At 40.5% G+C, this 21,682-nt stretch overlaps 1 protein-coding gene across 2 annotated transcripts in view; it reads right to left on the minus strand.

The window, feature by feature from the left end:
* Uri1 (URI1 prefoldin like chaperone) overlaps window positions 1–21,682 on the minus strand; it is a 56,174-nt gene that overhangs the window by 15,727 nt on the left and 18,765 nt on the right. For both annotated transcript variants that reach the window (XM_090322162.1, XM_090322161.1), the window contains exons 2-4: window positions 18,417–18,451; window positions 4,000–4,078; window positions 2,029–2,164 (exon numbers count right to left, since the gene is read on the minus strand). In XM_090322162.1, the coding sequence (XP_090178288.1) occupies window positions 2,029–2,164; window positions 4,000–4,002 (139 nt within the window). In that variant the 5' untranslated portion in view covers window positions 4,003–4,078; window positions 18,417–18,451. The remainder of the gene's footprint in view (window positions 1–2,028; window positions 2,165–3,999; window positions 4,079–18,416; window positions 18,452–21,682) is intronic.

The raw sequence follows: 21,682 nt of genomic DNA on the forward strand, positions 1-21,682 counted from the left end.
ATATCACATACATAGGGGAAAAAAAGCCGGAAGTGATGCTGAGGCTCAAGTGGTAGAGTTCAAGCCTTAAGAAAGTCCAAGTGTTGTACCCGAATTCCTAGGACCCCAAAAGAACCACCAGAAGCCGAAGTCAAAGCAAAGAAGCAAGGGTCGTTTATTACGAGTTCGAACATGTCTAGCAAGCAGGAGACCCTGAGTTCAATACCAGTAACACTAAAAAGAAAAAAAAAAGTTTTCCCAAGCACCAAAAAGCTGGAAGCAGAGTTGTGACTCAAGTAGTAGCACTAACCATGACCACAAAAGCTTAGGAACAGCACCAGGTCCCTGCATTGGCACAAAGACAAAACAACTAATAACAGTATAGTAATAAAGCTGTTGAAGCTCTGGCAAGGTTAAAAACTACCAAAACTGTAAAGATCCAACAGTGGAAAGTAGTGTGAAAACTGTCAAACAGTTTGGAAAACTGAACTTTAAAACTGAACTTCCATTTTCTATAGGACACAGTAGTCCTGATGTGGGCACTGACCTAGAATGACCAAAATCATGTTCACACAGAAACTTGCACATTGCTGGGCTCCAATGGCTGACCCTGTAACCCTAGCTACTCAGGAGGCTAAGATCTGAGGATCACAGTTCAAAGCCAGCCCAGGCACAAAAGACCATGAGACTCCTAACTCCAATTAACTATCAGAAAACTGGAAGTGGCACTGTGGCTCACGTGGTAGAGCACTAGCCTTGTGCTGAAGAGCTCAGGGGCAGTGCCCAGGCCCAGAATTCAAGCCTTATGACTGACCAAAAAAGGAGAAAAAAAAAAAGCTTGCACATTATGTCAGAGCAGCCCCACTTATAACTGCTGAGCAGTGCAAGCAACACAGATGTCCTTCAGCTGTGAGCAGACATGCGCACACATGCCACAGAACACAATCAACAGACATGTGCATACACACAATGAAACACAACTGACAGACGTGTACACTCATGCCATGAAACACAACAGACTATGCACGCATCATGGAACACAATCGACAAGATGTGTGAGTACACATAATGGAACACAAAATGACAGGTGTGTGTACACACACAATTAAACAAAATTGACAGATGTGTGCACACAGGCAATGAAATACAAAGGACAGACAACATGTGCATACATGCAATGAAACACATTCGACAAACGCTTTGTGCATACGCACAATAGAACACAATTAACAGACTATGTGTACACACATGCAATAAAACCTTTTTTATCAATAGATAAAGAATGAACCCCCATGCTCATAACGGTCCAGCCAAGGCAGTACAATAAGCATTTAGGTCACCACTCTCCCAAAATTTATGATTCCACTTGCACGAAATGCTAGAAAAAGCAAGACCAACTGTGCAGGAGACCAGCCGTGAGGGGATCAAGTCCATGCTGTGAAGTCACAGAAACCGATGAAGGACTGAACCCTACACAGACCAGTGTGAAGGAATTGTCCCAGCTGCCATGTGCACTTCACTTTACAGCCTAATTGTGCTGGTCCATGAACAAGCCAATGGCTGGGTCTTACCTCACACAAGAGTATGGCCAATAACGCTCATGCCACTCCATAATAACGTAAGTAAATAAACTGTGAGATGAGCACTGGTGGTTCACACCTCAAGAAGCTGAGATCTAAGGATTGAGGCTTGAAGTCAGCGCAGGCTGGCAAGTCTGAAGAATTCTTATCTCTAGTTAACCACCCAAACATCAGAAGTGGAACTGTGGCTCTAAGGGGTAAAGTGCTAACCTTCAGCAAAAAAAAAAAAACCCTCAGGAACAGCACCTAGGCTCTGGGGGGGTGAGAGGGGGTTGAGTAGAAAGGCAATTATGGCAAAAATATAAGCTTTTAACACAAAGGGTGGCACACTGAGCCTGCCTTCTGGCCCCTGGGGAAGGCTTATTCCTTCTGTAATCCTCACTTCTCAGAGGTAGCTCTGGTAGGGATCAGTCTATCCACCACACAATTCGTGAGCCGGCACACCATCTGATTTACAGGCGGTACTTACGTTCTTTCCGGTGCTCCGCTAATCCCACGGCCTGCTTGGCTGAGCACTTTGCAAACCAGTTGTCCCCTAGTAAAACAGTGACTTCATTGGTGTGAACAAGCTTTCCTGGCATGAAGGCAAAGGGGCCAAAAGGTACCTATTGTTTAAAAAGAAAAAAAAAAGACAAAATGTTTTTGTTGTTTTTTTTTTTTTTGCCAGTTCTGGGCCTTGAGCTCAGGAACTAAGCACTGTCCTCGGGCTTTCTCAAGACTAGAGCTCTACCACTTGAGCCACAGCACTACTTCTAGCTTTTTTTTTTGTATGTATATGGTACCAAGGAATTGAATCCGGGTCTTCGTGCATGCTAGGCAAGCACTCTACCACTAGGCCAAACTCCCAGCCCCAATAAAATGTTTGAAACACTAAAAAGAAATGGATTTTAAAGCCATATTGAAGGCCCCTGCATCACTATGGAAGTCTTTCTTATGGATATTCTGTGAAAAAAATAACATGGATTTAAAGACATTTAACATTATGTTAAAATTTCACCAGTAAAGTCAAGAGGAAATTGTTTCTAGTGCATAAATCAATATTAACAAAAACCAGGCTGGGTGTTGGTGGCTCATACTTGTAATCCTGGCTATTCAAAAGGCTGAAATCTGAGGATCATGGTTTGAAGCCAGCATGGACAGTAAAGTCGGTGAGACTTTTATCTCTTAGGTGAAAAAGCTCAGAGACAGCACCCTAACAAACACCAAAAATAACAAAATGACAGGAAAACAACTTTGTGCCTTATTTACACACGCATCTTAAAGAAAGTAGTATTGCTTTAGGAATATTTCTTACACTTATTTTTATCATTTACATTTTGTATTTTGAGATATTTGTTAGTTCTTAAGTATAGATGAAAGCAAAACAGTAGTGAAATACTGTCAGTGGAGAACACTGAAAACGATTTCTTTTTTTTTTTTTTTTTTTGGCCAGTCCTGGGCTTGAGCTCAGGGCACTGTCCTTGGACTTTCTCAAGGCTAGAGCTCTACCACTTGAGCCTCAGCACCACTTCTGGCTTTTTTCTGGCTTTTTTCTATGTATGTGGTACCGAGGAATTGAACCCGGGTCTTCATGCATGCTAGGCAAGCACTTTAACCACTAGGCCAAACTCCCGGCCCTGAAAACGATTTCTAATATGACAAAGAGTCACATTTTGTAAAGCATCAAGGAGCGTAGCCCGTGGCACTGACAGATCGTCTGGGCAGACATAACCAGAGGCAGCGTCCTCGAGGAAGGTTCTCCACACAGCCGAGGACTCAGCCAGGACCTGGGAACCCATCACTACATCAGATGAAGACCATTAAGACGGAAATGAGTAGCGCCTTCCTACATAAAAATCAATGTTCTACGATTGCATTCTGTGACAAAACATTATGGCCTATTCCAGCTCTGGCGAACAGGAAATGGCGAAGAACCACATTCTTGTAATTAGTGTTTTATGTAGTTAAGTTTGCCCAGCAAATATGTCAGATCATAAGCTAACACATACGTCACGATAGTGTAAAATCCTGTACCTATGGGGGAAAAAAGAAAAGCAAGTATGAATGACTGCCACTTTGATTATGCTGTCCTAAGATGTAACGAAACCAACTTGTGTCAGTCACCTGGGCCGTGTGAACTGATACACATACTCCCACAACTCTTCTGTTGGTATGTTTGTAAGCAACAAGTTAGTACTTTTAAAGAAGTATACATGGCCAGGAGCTCACACCTGGCACCCCAACTACTCAGGAGGTGATCTGAAAGTGACGGTTCAAAGCTAGCCCAGGCAGGAAAGTCCATGAGACACTTATCTGTAATGAAGCAGCAGCAAGACACAAGAGGAGCTACGGCACAAATGGTACAGTTCTAGTTCTCAGCAGAAAGCTCAAGGACAGCACCCAGCCCCTGAGTTCAAGCCCCAATACCGCCTGTAAAAACCAGAAAGTACCCTCAACATACCATGATGTTGTAGGACAACTTATCAGGCAAGGTGCTGAGTCTCTCCTGAAGAGCACTGTAGTCGTCATCTACCTTCTCCCTGTGGACCCAAAACACCACACGTGAGGAGCACACGCAACAACAGCAGTACAAACTAATCCGAAGCCGAATTGTAGTCATTTACAGGCGTGTGTGTGTGTGTGTGTGTGTGTGTGTGTGTGTGTGTTGAATTTCTATTTTCACCAAGTTTGGCAATGGCATTATTCTCCCATGTATTTGCTCAAGAATTAAGACTTGGTGGAAGTTGGACATTCACATGTCTTGACACTTAAGTGTTTGCTAAGTTGGAGAATCATCGGGACTAAGTCACATGGAGAAATGAAGGGCAAGAGAAGAAAAGGAGAGGAGCCGGGAGTTTGGCCTAGTGGTACAAGTGCTCGCCTAGCATGTACGAAGACCCGGGTTTCATTCCTCGGTACCACAAGTGGTGCTGAGGCTCGTGGTAGAGCTCTAGCCTTGAGAAAGTTCAAGGACAGTGCTAAGTTCCTGAGCTCAAGTCCAGGACTGGGAGGGAGGGAGGGAGGGAGGGAAGGAGGGAGACAGAGAGAGAGAGAAAGAGGGGGGAAGAACACTGGCTACACTCTGGCTGTGAGGTAGGAACCATGAACACACAAAATAGGAGCTGGTGGTTCAGGCTCTTATCAGGAAACTTGAGGATGAGAAATGAGGTGTCATCACCTCTTCAATGATCCATACTAATGTGATTAAGGGGAGATTTAAAAAAAAAAATATTCTAGCAGGGGGTAGGAGAAATTAGGCAAAAGTAATATAAAAACAGCACTTCAATCTGGCTGTATGGCATCAAAAGAGAGTTAACACTGATTTCCCTCATGTACAGAATGTGATTCTGTGGGTGCAAGCAAAACCAGAGGTCTAAATCTATAAGCAGAATGGCACCCATTATTCACACACACACACACACACACACACACACACACACACACACACACACAATTCACCAAGTAATTTATGTGAACATGTGGATACCACAGAAATGAAATAAGGATTAAGGTACAACATAATCTCTCCCAATACAATAAAATACCTATGTTCTAAGCATCGTTGGACTACTTTCAACTTATTCCTTTGTGTCTTTGCAGTAACTGCGGCCCACTTATTTAAAATAATCATACTATTAAGATATTAAGGAACTTCACAGTTATATTGCTATTATTTAGCCTAAAAAGATTGGTGATGCAAGAGATGTCACTGACATGTGTGTCTCACAAAAGAGGCAGCAGGAAGGAGAGGAAATCAGATCTCCTGGATCAGGTAAGTCAGGCAATGCATTTAACCTAGATCTTCTGACTTTGTTCTTTTAAGGAAATGTACATGTTTCATTGTACAAGTGGATTTATATGAGCTTCCTCCCAAAAATCTAAAAAAAAAGGTGGGGGGCTTGTCTACAAATACAATAGAGTGAAATGTCATTTATTTTATTTAAGGGTAGGAAAAAAAAATTCCTTCTGCATAAATTGTTGCATAGGTAAAGCGGCCAAAAGCTTTACGATGCTATATACCTGAAAGCATACAGCTGTGAAATCAGATGTGAACTGTACTACTTCACCCACAGAGGCCAGCAAATCTTACACCTTCCATTGCATAAGGCTTCTAGGGGACAGTACCCAAGGACCTCACAGGTTCAAGAGAAAAGTAAAAAGGACTGAGCACCCTGCTGAGCATTAAGTACCTGCTTTCCCTAGGAAAGTCCCAGAAACGCCAATTCTACAGCTTGCAGGGAAGACCTGTCACCCATTAAGCCACTCCATGGGACTGTAAACAAATTTCTTTTTGGAGAGGCTGGCTTGAGTGATCAACAGGAGAATGTCTAGGAAGTACAGATTTGGGCCAGTGCTTCCATATGACAGAACGGACAGCACATGTGTGGAATACTGACTTTTTTTTTTTTTTAATCTTAAAAAAGAATGAAAGACGGGCACGGTAGCTCATGCCTGTAATCCTACCTTCTCAGGAGGCTGAGATCTGAAGATCAAAGTTCAAAGCAAGCCCAGGCACAAACGACTCTTATCTCCAATTAACCTCAAGAAAATGGGAAGTAGGTTTGGCTCAAGGGTAGGGCGGTAGCCTTGAGCTGAACAGCTCAGGGACAACATCCAGGCTGAGTTCAAGCCCTATGACCCTCAAAAAAATAAAAATAAATAATAAATAATAATAAATGAAAAGCCAAGAGCGGTGGCTCAATCCTGAAATCCTAGCTACTCAAGGAGGCTGAGATCTGAGGATCATGGTTCAAAGCCAGCCTGGGCACTAAAGTCCCTGAGACTCTTATCTCCAATTAACCACTAGAAAACAGGAAGTGGTTCGATGGCTCCAGGGGATAAGGTAGTAGCCTTGGAGGTCAGGGACAGCACCCAGGCCCATAGTTCAAGCCCCACAACAAAGAACGAAAGAAGGGAGGGAGGGAGGGAAGGAAGGAGAAAGATCACTATGGGTCAGGAGTTTGGCCTAATGGTAGAGAGCTTGCCTAGCATGCATAAAGACCTGGGTTCGATTCCTCAGTACCACATACATAGAAAAGCCGGAAGTGTTAGAACACTATAGTCTTGAGGAAAGCCCAAGGACAGTGCTCAGGCCCTGAAGCCCCAGGACTGGCAAAAATAATAATAATAATAATAATAATAATAATAATAAATAAAATCACTATGGCGCCACCCTTCCTGTTCAGAGATAGTTCTGGTCTACCTGCATTCAACTAGTAGGCCACTGATTCTCTAGACATGAGTCTGCACATGCTCAAGGACTGCAAGCTGCCTCTCAGTCTCTCTGACTAAGGAGCAGTAAACATTCGACATGCCTTGTACAAGTAATTTTATACCTGGAAAGGGAGAGCTGATAGGAAAAAGAAAATTGCTTTGTACATTAGGAGAACAAAAATTTCAAACAGAGGTAATACCAGGATCAATGTCAATATTTTAAATCAGTTTTAAGCTTATCATTAATAAGTCTCTCTAGAACAACATATAAAAAAAAAGTAGATGCACTTGAGAACAGTTTACAGTGGGAATTGCTATTTCTAAGTTCTGAACAGTTAACTAAAAATAGAAAAGAAAATAAAAATAAAGGGGAAGGTAATTTAAATGCAGCCCAGGCAGAAAGGGGTTCTGAAAGGAGGCAGCAGGAGGCCGGCAGTGCTCTGGAGAGAATCAGGCCTGAGGTACTCCGTTCTCCTGTCAGAACGGCGCAGCCTGGACCAAGCACTGATCAAAATGTGACCTCTTGGGAATCCTTTGAGACACAGCGCTTCAATAACCCCATTAAAGATCACAATGCCTATGCATTTAGAATGAGTGGTAAGTGTTGGAAACGTAGGAGATCTTTACTAGTGCTGACCATTTGTTTACTTTTTGGGGTTCTCAATTCAGGGCCTGGATGCTGCCCCCGAATTTCTTTGCTCAAGGATAGAGCTCCACTCCTGCCTTTCTGCAGTGGCTCACTGGAGAGTCTCCAGGACTGTCCCTTCTCTAAAGTGGCTTTGAACAGAGCCTCAGGAGCCTCAGCCTCCAGAGTAGCTAGGATTACAGGTGTTATCCACTGGTGCCCAGCCTGACGCTAAACTTTGAACTTTTTTTTTTTTCTATTTTGTTGCTTGGTAACATAACTGACCTTTGGACAATGTAATCATATTAAAACTTATGGGGCCAAGAGTTTGGCCTAGTGGTAGAGTGCTTGCCTAGCATGCACGAAGAGCCGGATTAGACCCCTCAGTACCACATACACAGAAAAAAAGCTGGAAGTGGTGCTGAGGCTCAAATGGTAGAGCTCTAGCCTTGAGAAAGTCCAAGGACAGTGCTCAGGCCTTGAGCTCAAGCCTAGGACTGGCAAAAAAAAATAAAATAAAATAAAACACATGGGCCAAAAGAGATAATTATTTACAACAGTATTTTTTCAGATGTAAAGCAAACTCAGATGCAGTCAGAAAAAGCATTTTGACCCTCCTTACATGTACAGACCACATGTTTGGCTTCACAATGTTTTTTGAGGGGGGGGGCTTATTTGCTTTTTTGGGTGGAGGGGGGAGGTAAGGATATTGGTACTGGGCTTGAACTCAGAGCTCAGGTGGTACCTTGACCTTTTTTGCTCACGGCTAGTGCTCTACCACATGAACCACACTCCCAAGTCTGGCTTTTTGCTAGTTAAGTGGAGATAAGACTCTGAGGGACTTTCCTGCCTGCGCTGGTCTAAACCAGTATCCTCAAGATCTCAGCTTCCTGAGCAGCTAAGATTACAGATGTGAGTCACTGGCACCTGGTTTGGATTTCACCATATTCAATCCTTCTAAATTAAGTCACTCTTCACTTCTGAGTCTGAAAACCGTATCTAATAAATAAGATGGAATTCATACTAAATAGCTTCATGCAATGTGCAGTGAAAGGAATGTTAAGGAACTTTGCAGTCTCCATTTGACCTCACTGATCCAATCTACAAACCAGCTACGGAGGCGCCATAGCTATGGAACCAGGAGGGAAGGGCTAAGCTCAGACAGAGCCTGTGGGAAACACAGTTAGAGAAGAGAGTAAGTTCAATGAGGTGTGTGCGCAAGTATTAAAGGCAGAACAGACTGATGTATATCACTTACTTTGAACCTCAAGGATTAATGGATTACGGTATGGATAACATATAATCAAGGTTCACCCACATGAGTCTTTCAACTCTGCAATATGTTTGAAGATTTTTTTGCATCATATATAAAAGGGGATAAGAGTAAGAAAAGGATTCATTTGTAATCCTTCTCATAGAAATCTTGTAATGAAAAAAAAAAGTTCTATATCCTTGTTGCAGAAGTAAGAGACATAACCTCCACCTTAACAATTTTTAAAAATCCAATAAATTTTCTGGTTATAATAAGATGTGAGTTAACTTTATTTTTTTTTAAAAAAAAAAGACAGTAAAATTTTAACTTTTCTCCCCTCAGCAAAAGTTTCCTCTGGCTCTCGTCTCCTCTAACATGATAAACAAAACAAACAACAAAAAAAGAAGTGTTTATAAGGGAAAAAAGGTAATGTGTTCATGTCTGAGCTAATCTGAGACAGTTAATTTTTCCTTTTTAAGGAAACCCAGAATCTGAAGTACATATGCGTCAATATATGACCTTTACAGGTTATTTATGGAGCATCTAGAACTTCTTATGAAGCATCCAAGACAACCCTGCCTTCAGTTCATCAACTATTTATTTCACACCTCCTCTGCAACTGAGCCTTATACCATATGGCACAGGGATCACCCACAAATGTAGCCCTTTCAAACTGTGGCAGCCCATCCTTTATATTAAAGACCCACTGGCCTGAATGAGCCCTAAGTAATCACCTCTGAAATGAAGGAAACAGAGGAATATAAAGTTTAGGCAAGGTGTCTTCTTTTTTTTTTTTTTTTTTTGCCAGTCCTGGGCTTGGGCTCAGGGCCTGAGCACTGTCCCTGGATTTTCACAAGGCTAGGGCTCTACCACTTGAGCCACAGCACCACTTCTGGCTTTTTGCTAAGTATGTGGTACCGAGGAATCGAACCTGGGTCTTCGTGCATACTAGGCAAGCACTCTACCACTAGGCCAAATTCCCAGCCCAGGTGCCTTCATTTCTAAAGCAAGGAGTGATAAACTGCTTGTTTACACACACACACACACACACACACACACACACACACACACACACGTCCTCTGTATTTTTTGTTTGTTTGCTTGAATTTGTTTTTTGGGTGATACCAATGGAGCCATGCCTGACCTTCTATGCTTTTGCTACGTTTCAGGTAGAGCCTTGTGCTTTTTGCCCAGGGCTGGACTGGCCTTGGGCAAATCTTGTTACTACAAAGGATTACAAGCACATACCATCATACCCACGTTATTGAACTGAGATTGTATATTGCTACATTTTTGCACTGGCTGGCCTTGAACTCTGATCCTGCTGATCTCAGCTTCCAGAGCACAAGAGCAAATGCCAGTTTTACTTTTAGCCAAAAACGAAAAACTATTCTTGAAATAAGAACCTACACTGCTGTTTCCCACCATCTGGTGGGAAGGAATACTCATTAAAAACCCAAATGGATTTGCAGGACGTCAATAGCACTGTGCTGTCAATCATCATGGGGCGTGTTTCTTCATCTGTAATAACACTCTAAGAATACATCAGATGCAAATTCAAAGTCAAAAGTTTAAAATTGCCTAAAAACACACAGTGTAATTTGGAAATACCCCAAACTTCTTAGGTCAGTTAATTTTATGTGATGAGCTTATGGGTGAGTTTTTATGTTCTTTAGATCTTCCTAATTTTCAGCAATTGATTAATATTCCAGTTACAAATCAATAGGTGGAGGGGAAATATTTGCATCAGTCTCTGCTTGTATCACACCATAATTCAGAGCTTTGCCCATCTCTATGTAGATTTTTCTACGTTTTATCCTTAAAGTACATTTTAGGGAGAAAGTAATTCTGGGAAGTTGCTGGGAACAGTAATTCAGGTCACTGCTTCTATAAGAACTCATGAAAAGGGCCGTTACCGCCCAGGTGGCTTCAAAAGAAATCTCTCACAGGGCTTTTGTTTTCTTCTTTTTTTAAATGTATTTATTTTTAGTAGCACTGGGGTTTGAAGTAAGGCCTGTGCTAGGTAGGTGCTCTATCATTTGAGCCATGGCCCCCACCTTAAGAGGTTTTCAATAGTGAAAAGAAGAAATATTCACACCTTCAGCAGAAAAATAGGTACATAAGCAAATAAACACAAAATAAAAGTTAAAATAATAAACACTGGTGACCTGATCCTAGCTATTCAGGAATTGAGATTTTAGGATCAAAGTTCAAAGTCAGCCTAGACAAAATGTCTGTGAGGGGCCGGGAGTTTGGCCTAGTGGTTAAAGTGCTTGCCTAGCATGCGCGAAGACCCGGGTTCGATTCCTTGGTACCACATACATACAAAAAAGCTGGAAGTGGTGCTGAGGCTCAAGTGGTAGAGCTCTACCCTTGAGAAAGTCCAAGGACAGTGCTCAGGCCCTGAGCTCAAGCCCAGGACTAGCAAAAAAACAAAAACAAAAACAAACAAACAAGAAAATTTATGTTAAAAAAAAAAAATGTCTGTGAGACTCTTCACTCCAATTAATCAGCCAAAAGAAAAAGAAAACAGGCCAGGAGTTTGGGCTAGTGACAGAGTGCTTGCCTCGCATGCACAAAGACCAGGGTTTTATTCCTTGGTACTGCATACATAGAAAAGCTGAAGTGGTGCTGTAGTTCAAGTGGTACAGTGCTAGCCATGGGCAAAGCCCAAGGACAGAGTCAGGCCCTGAGTTCAAGCCCCAGGACTGGCAAAAAAAAAAAAAAGAGGTCAGGCATGGTGGCTCAAACCTGTAATCCTAGCTACTCAGGAGGCTGAGATCTGAGGATCTCAGTTCAAAGCCAGTCAGGGAACTAAAAAGTCTGTGAGACTCTTATTTCCAATTAATCATCAGAAAACCAGAAGTGGCGTTGTGGCTTAAGGGGGAAGGCAGTAGCCTTGAGCTGAAGAGCTCAGGGACAGTGACCAGGCCCAGAGTTCAAGTCCTACAACCAACCAAAAAGAAAATAAAGAAAGAAAGAAAAGCAACAACCATAAACAGAAACAGAAAAGGGGCCATAGCTCAAGTGATGAGTATAGTTTTAAAGGGAGGGGGGAGGGAGGAAGCAAGACCACAAAGCCTTGAATTCAAGCTCCAGTACTGGCACAAATATATATATATATATGTATATATATATGCATATATATGCATGTGTATGTCTGTGTATATATATATAGATAGATACACACATACATATGTATTTACATATATAAGTAAATGAGATTACGTGTATTTACTTATATGTCTGAATACACACGTAGATAATCCATGTGTACTGTATGTGTAAGTATGTATGTTGACACTTTTCTTATGTCCTATACAGGTTTTACAGCATATTGCTCTTCTTTTACAAATGAATGTAAAAATGAAAGTCCTCACAGGGGGAGGGAAAGGGAGAGAGGAGAGAAAATAATTTATACTTTGACCTTAGTAACCTGAGTATAAATGTGGAATTAGGAAACTAAAAGAAGTAATATGAAATGTTTTAAAACTCAAAGGGGAGACAGAATTAACCTTCTTTTAGAATCATAAATAAATTTACCATTGTATAATTAAGCATTTCATACTTAGAATAAAAATTTTAAGCCTGTTGTGGTGGTTCACGCCTATAATCCTAGCTACTCAGGAGGCTGAGATCTGAAGATCGCAATTCAAAGCCAGCCTGGGAATTAAAGACCGTGATACTCTTATCTCCAATTAATCACTAGAAAAGGGGAAGTGGGGCTGTGGCTCAAGGGACAGCGCTCAGGACCAGAGTTCAAGCACCATGACACCCCCCCACAAAAAAAATTTTAAAGCCTAATTCAGATTTTTCTTAAAATTCATCTTCAAACCTTCAGCTTGAAAAGCAAGTATGGTGGTACAGGCCTGTAGCCCCAGATACTTAGGAGGAAAAAGTAGCATATAGGCCTGAGGTCTTTCTGGAGCAAAAGTACAAGACTCTAACTGAAAAACAGACAAAAGCAGAGACTATAACCTTAGCTACTCAGGGGCTGAGATCTGAGGATCACAGTTCAGAGCCAGCTCGGGCAGCTATTTTCTTCCATAAACAGTATTTTATTCAGTTTTCTTTGAATCCATCTCCCAGAAATCCCATGCCCATGGTCTTTCCAAATGTTCTATCTAAATTTAAAACGGCCTTTCCAAAATTAAACACATGAACAAATAAAGCTCTTCATATTGTCATTAAGGCTGCATCCTGCTAGTAACTATCTTTTTTATATTAATTTATTTTTGTTTATATGGTACCAAGGAATCGAACTCAGGGCCTCTTGCACTCTACCACTAAAGCCACATTCATGGCCTGTTGTAAATATCTTTACTAAAAATCCTTTTAAGATAATGGAAAGGAAGCAAGGTAGTTTTACAACTTTTCATTTTAAACAATGCCTAGCAGGCAGATGAGGAGAACTCTCTTTCTTTTGGAAACTAGTCAGTAGAAATCATCTGCAAAACTGAACGTGAAAGAGCAGGCACTGGTTGCTCACACTTGTAATCCTAGTTACTCAAGACGATGAGACCTGAGGATGAAGGTCCAAAGCCAAACTGCACAAGAATGTCTGTAAGTCTTATCTCCACTTAACAAGGAGGAGAGGGGGGCTGGGGGAGGGGGTTGAGAAGTGGAGCTGTAATCCAAGTGGTAGAGCTCCAGTCTTGAGCAAAAAAAAGCTAAGGGACAGCACCCGGTTCCTGAGTTCAAGCCTGTCATGGAAAGACAAAATCTGAACATGAATTCTTCTGCAGTCCTCCAAAAGGAGAGGTCATCTCCTGGCTGGCTTTGGTGAGTTACTCTGACTGTGACGACGTCATGGAGGGTGAGGATGCCTGGGTTTCACAGGCCCAGTATCCACCATCACAGCCGTACATCACTGACAAGTCACCCAACCAGAGGGCAGACAACACTAGGATGTAATGGCAGTGGTCTGAACCACTGATCTTGGAGGTAGTTTTACTGCAGAGCAATAAAACAATGGCCATATCATCTTACCGAGAGCCATTATTTACTGAGAAGCAAAACAGAACACCAAGTAGTATTTGGCAAGCCTGAAAGTTAGACGCAGGATATAATGAAATGCTTTTTTTTTTTCCTAGTGTTGGTCGTGGGGCTTGAACTCAGGGCCTGGATGCTGTCCCTGAGCTCTTTATGCTCAACGCTAGTGTTTTACCATTTAGAGCCAAAGCTCCATTTCTGGTTTTCTGGTAGTTAAATGGAGATAAGTATCTCTAGGACTTTCCTGCCTTGCTGGCTTTGAACTGTGATCATCAGATATCAGCCTCCTGAGTTGCTAGGCTTACAGGCATGAGCCACTAGCACCTGGCAATGAAATGTATTTAAATGAAGAAAACTGAAGACAACTTTCAATAAGCAGTAGTGACTGAACACTGTGCAATCTGATGTCCTTTTAGTTCAAAGCATGGAAGCAAAATATATACAATGCATGCAGGAATACACATACTAGCTCTGCTTTCTATCAAGATTTGTAGAAAATGGGTAGAAAATAAAAAGATAAATAGCAGCCCTTTCAAAAAAAGGTAAATGAGAACTTAGGGACCAGTGGATAAAGAAAGTGTACATCATTTACATTCTTTGGTGTCTCTTAAATCAATGTCTAGCTATTCAGGAGTGGGGGAGTAGTTCAAGTGCTAGCTAGCCCAGCAAGCCAAGTTCAATCCCCAATACTAATATACACCATATATATATATAAGTATATGTATATATATGTGTGTGTATATATATATATATACACATATATATGCTAAATTATTTCTAAAGAGAATGTGAATTAGATTCATTTCATGGGATGGATGTGGGATGGGGTGTTCCACTGAAGCACAGGTAACCCCTCATGGGCTGACAGTTAAACTGAACTTTTTTTTTGGCCAGTCCTGGGCTTGGGCTCAGGGCCTGAGCCCTGTCCTTGGACTTTCTCAAGGCTTAGCACTTTACCACTTGAGCCTCAGCACCACTTCCAGCTTTTTTCTATGTATGTGGTACCGAGGAATCGAACCTGGGTCTTCGTGCATGCTAGGCAAGCACTCTACCACTAGGCCAAACTCCTGGCCCCAAAACTGTTTAGTATCGTTCTTTTAGAGTATTAATAACGAAGAACTGCCACACACTGCTCAAAAAAAGCCAGGACTGTGTCAGGATGAACAGGTAGCAGCCTGACTATGAAAAACTCACAAGATAATTAATACACTCAGGAAACATGTGAGCGTACTGTGCACTCAGGGCCAGGCTGGGGTCTCACTCCTGCCCCACGCAGTGAGTGAAGCAGAGCCAATAGTGCCCAGGAGCCAGCAGATCTGGCCAGGTGACAAAGTCACAATGTGACAAGATTTAAATGTAGGTATGACTCTCCAAATGAATAAACAGTCAGCTTTCATTTTAAGGACAAAACACTGTTCTTCACTTTATGTCCTAAGTTAAGGTAAAAATAGTCATTGAAAAGAAAAAAAGTTTCATTCTAAACCTTTACTGCAATCTAAATTGAAAACCACTATTAATACACTCTGAAACCCATGCTCACTATTAGGTGTGTTTCCTTTGTATCTGTTATTAACTGAACAAGTACTGTATATTTGGTAGATTACCCCAGATCTGGGATTTAAATTCATTTTCTGGGCAGGTTCTATGGTTCCAAATCATTTATTTCAACTTTTTCTACAAATACTGTTCTCAGACCTACATTTAATATGCGAAATATTATGTTTCATATGTGTAATTAATGTATCATATATTTTATATATAAATGTATACTGAATGTATATTAAAATAAGACATGCATTCTAATAATTACATATAACGTGTATTTCTATATATTTAATCCATTTATATAGATTTTCATTTAGTGTTTAATGTTAACGTATTTACTATGTAAACATTTATAACAGCATATATGTTTAATGTATATTAATATATTTCATATATATATACATGCATGTATATATACAAATACAGATATGTATATACACCAATATATACAATTCAGATTATCTCTGAAACAGATTATCACAGGTGCCTAAGTGAAAAGAATCCTTTAGAGCGCGTGCAGGCACACACACACACACACACACACACACACACACACACACGCACGCACACGCATGTACCACTAGGCAGAGATGCAGTGCCTAAAACCCTGTGTGAGAGTGGACGGACACTTACAGACCAGGGCTGGCAAGCAAGCACCATGTGTTCAGCCGGCCGCAGGCCTGACCCGAACCCCCTGCGTTTGCCTCAGATCCCTGCCAACAACACCGCACCACCACCCTTCCCTAGCAGAGCCGACCTGGCCGGCGCTCCCTTCCCACCCAGCCCCGTGATACTGACACGGTGGAGAAAGAACTGAACGACTGCTGGAGGACTGAAGGGGAGCATAAAAATATCTCAAGAATTGCACAATTTCCTGGTTTTGGGGGAGAATGGATATAATTTGCTTTCCATTTGTGAACATTATAAATCTGTGAGTTGTTCACTGGTCATTGAGATTCTAGCTATGTCATGATACTGTGACAGATTCTCATTAAAGATCCAACAGTCTGGTCTCTACACCGTATCAGAAATGATTCAGAGGAAAAATGCAAATTTAAATTGGGGGGAGGAAACAATGTTAATGTTTTAAATGAAAATTGAGAAAATAAGAAGTGCTGGGTGGGGCTGGGAGCGTTGCGGGGGAAAGCATTGACCAAGAATTATCATGTTCATAAACCAACATGTTGAAGTGAAACTCCTTTAAACAACTAAAGATAATAAAACACAAAAAATAAATAACGCAGTGATTGCATAGATTCCCTTCTTGAATACTTGTTCGTTAAACATGACATTTGAAATATGATGTAAAAGTCAGTTAATAAAATCTTTTTAAAAATAAATTAAAAATAAATAAGGAATGTACAAATATGGGATACTCATTCTGTAAAGATATATGTGGCAAATAAGCTGAGCTTCTGTGATTTGATCCTCCAAATCACTGGAAAGGCAGATCAAGGTTACCTGGGCCTACCAGGAAATGAAAGTCACATTTTTCTGTCACTGTTTACAGACTTGCACATTGCTATCCTATGTGTAAACTGTAAGCTTCACTTTTATCTCTTCAAACGCTTATTAGGTGCCTATTTTGTATCAAACAGAGAGGAGGGACACAAGCCTATATCCTCAAAGAACCTTGTAGAAGAGAAAAGAATTTCCTCTAAACCCAACCAGAAGCACAATGTTGCTCCCACTTCTGTGAAAACCCAGCTGTTCTGAGGGCATACATCCTGTTCTCATTTCCTCCCCATAACCAAGACAGACACGAGCCTGCGTTAAAATAAAAACTACTCCTGCATTAAAATAAAAACTACTCCTGGCAGTGACTTCTAAAACTTGGATGGCTTTGGCCAAATCTGTAAGAGAAAAACCCTTCCTCTGGCCAGGTTATAAACCTCCGGGTTTTAACCTGGACTAAGCGTGTGAAGAGAATGAGCCACTGTGGAAATGTTGACAGGCTTACACCACCAGTGGTGAATTGCAATTACAACGAGGCATTTGCTGAAAATTAATGAAGAAGTCCTGAATTTTTATTTCTAAGTGGGTGGTATTGGTTTGCGATTCCTTCCTGCACGCCAGTAGTCGAAACTGGAGAAAAGACTGCACAGATTTTCCCCTTACCCACTGCAGTTTATGTGTATTTAAACCAAAAACACTGAGTATACACTAACTATAAATTATTTCCTTGGAGATTTCTCAGGCATGAAGAAAAAGCCTCTTAAACTAAATTTAAAATATTATATGCTTGGTGGTGTATAACGGGAGGTTTAATCTCTCCAGTAAAGGGGCAGTTACCATGATTTTGCAATAACCCTGCAACCATCATCAAGACGGCTCCTGGTGTTTTTTCTGCAAAATCTTCAGAAACACAGCATGGATGTACTGTAATCTGATATCTGAAGATCAACAGCTATACCTCGTGACGGCTCATAATGTTAAGGTTTTATTCACCATTAAATTGAGCGTTTTTCTCTGAAACAGTAAAGTAGGAAAGTATGTGATTTTTTTCAAGCACTGTCCTATTAACTATAGATTAGCACGTTAAAATAGAGATGCTTTCTTTCTCTCTCTAAAAAAAGTGAAGTGCAGTCTATAAAGCAAGCTCTTGCAATTCATAATACACATATATATATAGGAAAATAATGAATTCTGAGTGATAATATAATGAATGGCTTCAATATTCTTCTTTGTGTTTGTATTTTCCACAACTCATTTTTAAATGATAAATTACTTACAAACAAAAAAAATTTTAATTCACTTAATAAGCTAAATATTGCACAATTTTCTTTAAAGCAAGAAATTAGATTTTCCAAACTTTGTGAAAAATGTTGTCGTGCATACTTCCACCATTATTTTTAAACAACTGATTCAAATTATTGTCTTCTTACAAAGCTATGAAACTGCCAACACACACAGATCTCTATGTATGATCAGTTAGGTTCAGATGTGCCTCAAAACCCACTGGATAATGTTATCTTAACTTCTTTACCAGAGGGGAAAAAAAATACAACAAACACAAATGAACACAATATAATTTCAGGAAATCAAGGAACATCTTCATTCAGAAGAGGGTAAAAGACAATATAAATTAGCATTGAAGGGATTCAAAATGGAGATTATTACTGGAAGAATTCAATTACTAGTCTCTCTCACACACATGAGACAAACACACACACACACACCTCCATTATTTAAAAACAAGTAGGTGACCCCACCAGTATTTCAAAAGTATAAAATGAAATCTTTGACTCACCAATGCTGGATTTTCTCTTGGCAGCTAGTGACCACCTGTCATGAAAACAGATAACTATTCATGAAAAAAAGCAGGATTCCACACAATCAGTATATCAGAAAGCTTGCAACAGAGACTTTACAGATTTAATAGCATCTCGCTATACATTTTTATTTGTCAAATGCACAGAGATTTGAATGTGAGTTTTTAAGCAGCATACTTTATCATCACTCTCTAATGCTGACTGATAAACTGCAAAACAAATGGCAGCTTTCCAATTCATACTTGGGTACAAAGCCCGTTTGGTAACTATCAGGTGACATATGATAGAAGATAACTAGTATTTTGTACAATCTTCAGACCTGTTTACAAATGTTACATATTTTGTAGAATACGCAAATTTATTAATAACAAAGAAACCAGTGTAACATCTATGTTTCATCAGGAAAAAGAAAAAAAATGAGAGGATTGAAAATATTTTATTTTTGTCAGAATTATCTCCAAATGTTTTCACCTGTAATTTTTATTCTGATGTATTCACAATGAATCCGGGGATATTTTTCTACTACATTTCAAGAAGAAATCCTTGGCATAGAGATGCTCTGAACAGCTCATTTTTCCCCCAGTGAATTATGATAACATTTTAAGCACTTCATGGCCACTTTATAAACTATGTTTATAATTCTAAAAACAATGGAATTAAGCATGAAAGCTATTTGTTTTCCTTTGAGATGTTTCGATAGATTTCCCACATGTTCCAAAAGCAAGCAGGAACTCTGTAATCAGTTTGAAGGAAATACAGTTTAAAAAGTAATGCTCTTTTTGAGGGGGAACTGTAAAATCAACACAATTTTCACAGATTGCTAATCACCAATTTTGAAATCACCCATTAATGTAAGATTTAAAGAGCCATCAAAGAACACACAGCACCATTTTAGAGGCAGTGAAACTAAGGGATAAGAGCCAAATGTCAAGGGCATGTAGAAAGACAGCCATGTGAGCTGGCTAACACCACGCTGGCTTCTGCTCACTGTTCTAACTACGAATGTCGCCTCCTGAACACACCCCAACCCTCACCCCCCAATCAGAAGGTTTGACAGACCTGTCACTAAATTCCTCTATTATAACATTTAATTCCTGAAATAAGTGTCCTCCTTTTGGGGACATTTTTAAATACTAAGACAAGCAATCCTGTACCAAAATACATGTTGTAATCATATACCCGACCATACTACACATTAACACAGTGTAACCAGCCTGTTCCCCAATGAAGATCTGGCAGTTAAATATCAATCACAGAGCAACACTTAATAACAGTGGTAATCTATTATAGAGTACTGACTTTACATCTGGAAGAGGCAAGCTAAAACTAACTACACATCAATACAAGTCACTTCATTGGATCTAGCAGTTAATTCTAAAATAGAATTCAGTGAAAAAAGGTGGGGGGAGATCTTCATGGAAATCTTTTTAAAATAAATTTCCCAGTTAGCCCCATTTAAAGATGAGATTCAAAAAAAAAAAAATCAGAATGTTTTCCAAGCCTATGGCATGTGTCTCCACGTGTGACTTGAACTAAAGGCACAAAAAAAAAAAAAAAAAGAAAGAAAAGAAAAAGCAGTACAAAACCCTAAGAGCGGAATGTTCATTAACCTCCACATTATAATCCGTTCGTAGCTGCATATTAACTAGTTACATATTCATAATCATTTACATTATTTAAAGGACCTTCAGTGAAATTTCCTAGGCTGTATCCATTAGTGGTGGTGTTAAAGGTTATAGAAGATAGTCTACTTAATGTTCCCAGGAAGCCTTTGTAATTAGTAAATATGGAAATTGGGCACACATGCTTTTCAGAGTGAAAAGCAAGTTGCTGGTACCATGGCACACGTGTTCCTGGCAACACCCCCACACCCTGGCTTCCCCACCTCCCCCCATTCTTTCTTTTCCTTTCCTAAAACAATCACTCCAGGAACAACTTTCAAGGAGACACCAACAGCAGTCGTGTCTTAATTTCCAAGAGCACTTTCCACCAGCAGATGCTGCCTCGGCACAGAGATCGCTCATGGCTTTCTTTTGAATCCATGCCTGTACAGATGTTCACTGGAGGTGGCAGCTGAACATCAGAAATGAAGGCAGAATGGCGGCGGCCTTCTGAGTTTACGTGAGCGAGCCATGCCCCCAACTCCTTTCAAAACACTGGAACCCAAGCAGTTGTATTCAGATGCCAAGATGTTCTATGCAATCTGACTAACAAAGAAAAAATTAAAAAGGAGAAATCCTATGATTCAAAAATCAAACGGAGCTGGGTTTTAAAATGAAAAGAAAACAACAACAAATCATGTCAGGTGCCAGTGGCTCATGCCTGTAATCCTAGCTATTCAAGAAGCTAAGATCTCAGGATCATAGTTTGAAGCCAGTCTAGTTAAGAAAGTCCATGAGATTCTTTTCTTCAATTTACCACCTCCCCAAATCAGGAAGCAGAGGTGCAGCTCAAGTGGTAGAGTGCCAGCCTTCCGCAAAAAAGCTAAATGAGGAAGCGGTGCTGTGACTCAGGGACAAGGTGGTAACCTTGAGCAGAAGAGCTCAGGGACAACATCCAGGCCTAGAGTTCAAATCCCACGACCGACATTTAAAAAAAATCTAAGTGAGAATGCCCAGGCCCTGAGTTCCAGCCCTAATACCAGCCAGCACTGGGAGGGAAGGAGGGAGGGAGGAAGACAGAGAGGAAAGGAGGGAGGGAGGGCGGGAGACTTCTTCTGACAAAAGTTCATAAAATGTATGGTTGTATTAAATATATGGTAGCGGGCCTGGTTCTTTAAGCAACTCTTGAAAAGCAAAGCAAAAACATCAAGCATCATTATATCGCTTTGTTGACCTCCCATGGAGGCATAATATTTTGTTTTGTTTAAAGAAACAAATCTGTCCAGATTTGCAAACATTACCTAAAAGTATTATTGTGCCATATTTCTTTTAAAAAAAAAAGTTACTAAGATAGGTGCTGGTGGCTTGCACCTGTAATCCTACTACAAACAGGAGGCTGAGATCGGAGGATCACAGTTCAAAGCCATGAGACTCATTTCAATCAACCAGCAAAAAGCCAGAAGCGAAGATGTAGTTTGAGTGGTAGAGTACTAGCCTTGAGAAGAAAAGACTCAAGAAGAAATGGGGGCAAAATCATGAGAAGGGGTATCAATGTGTGAGCTATAATACACCTACTACCTGGTGAATGTAACCCCTCTATACATTGCCCCGACAATTAAAAAAAAAAAAGAAAAAGAAAAGAC

The sequence above is a fragment of the Megascapheus bottae genome, chromosome 31 (assembly GCF_031878675.1).
Source record: "Megascapheus bottae isolate mThoBot1 chromosome 31, mThoBot2.hap1, whole genome shotgun sequence".
Taxonomy (NCBI): Eukaryota; Metazoa; Chordata; class Mammalia; order Rodentia; family Geomyidae; genus Megascapheus; species Megascapheus bottae.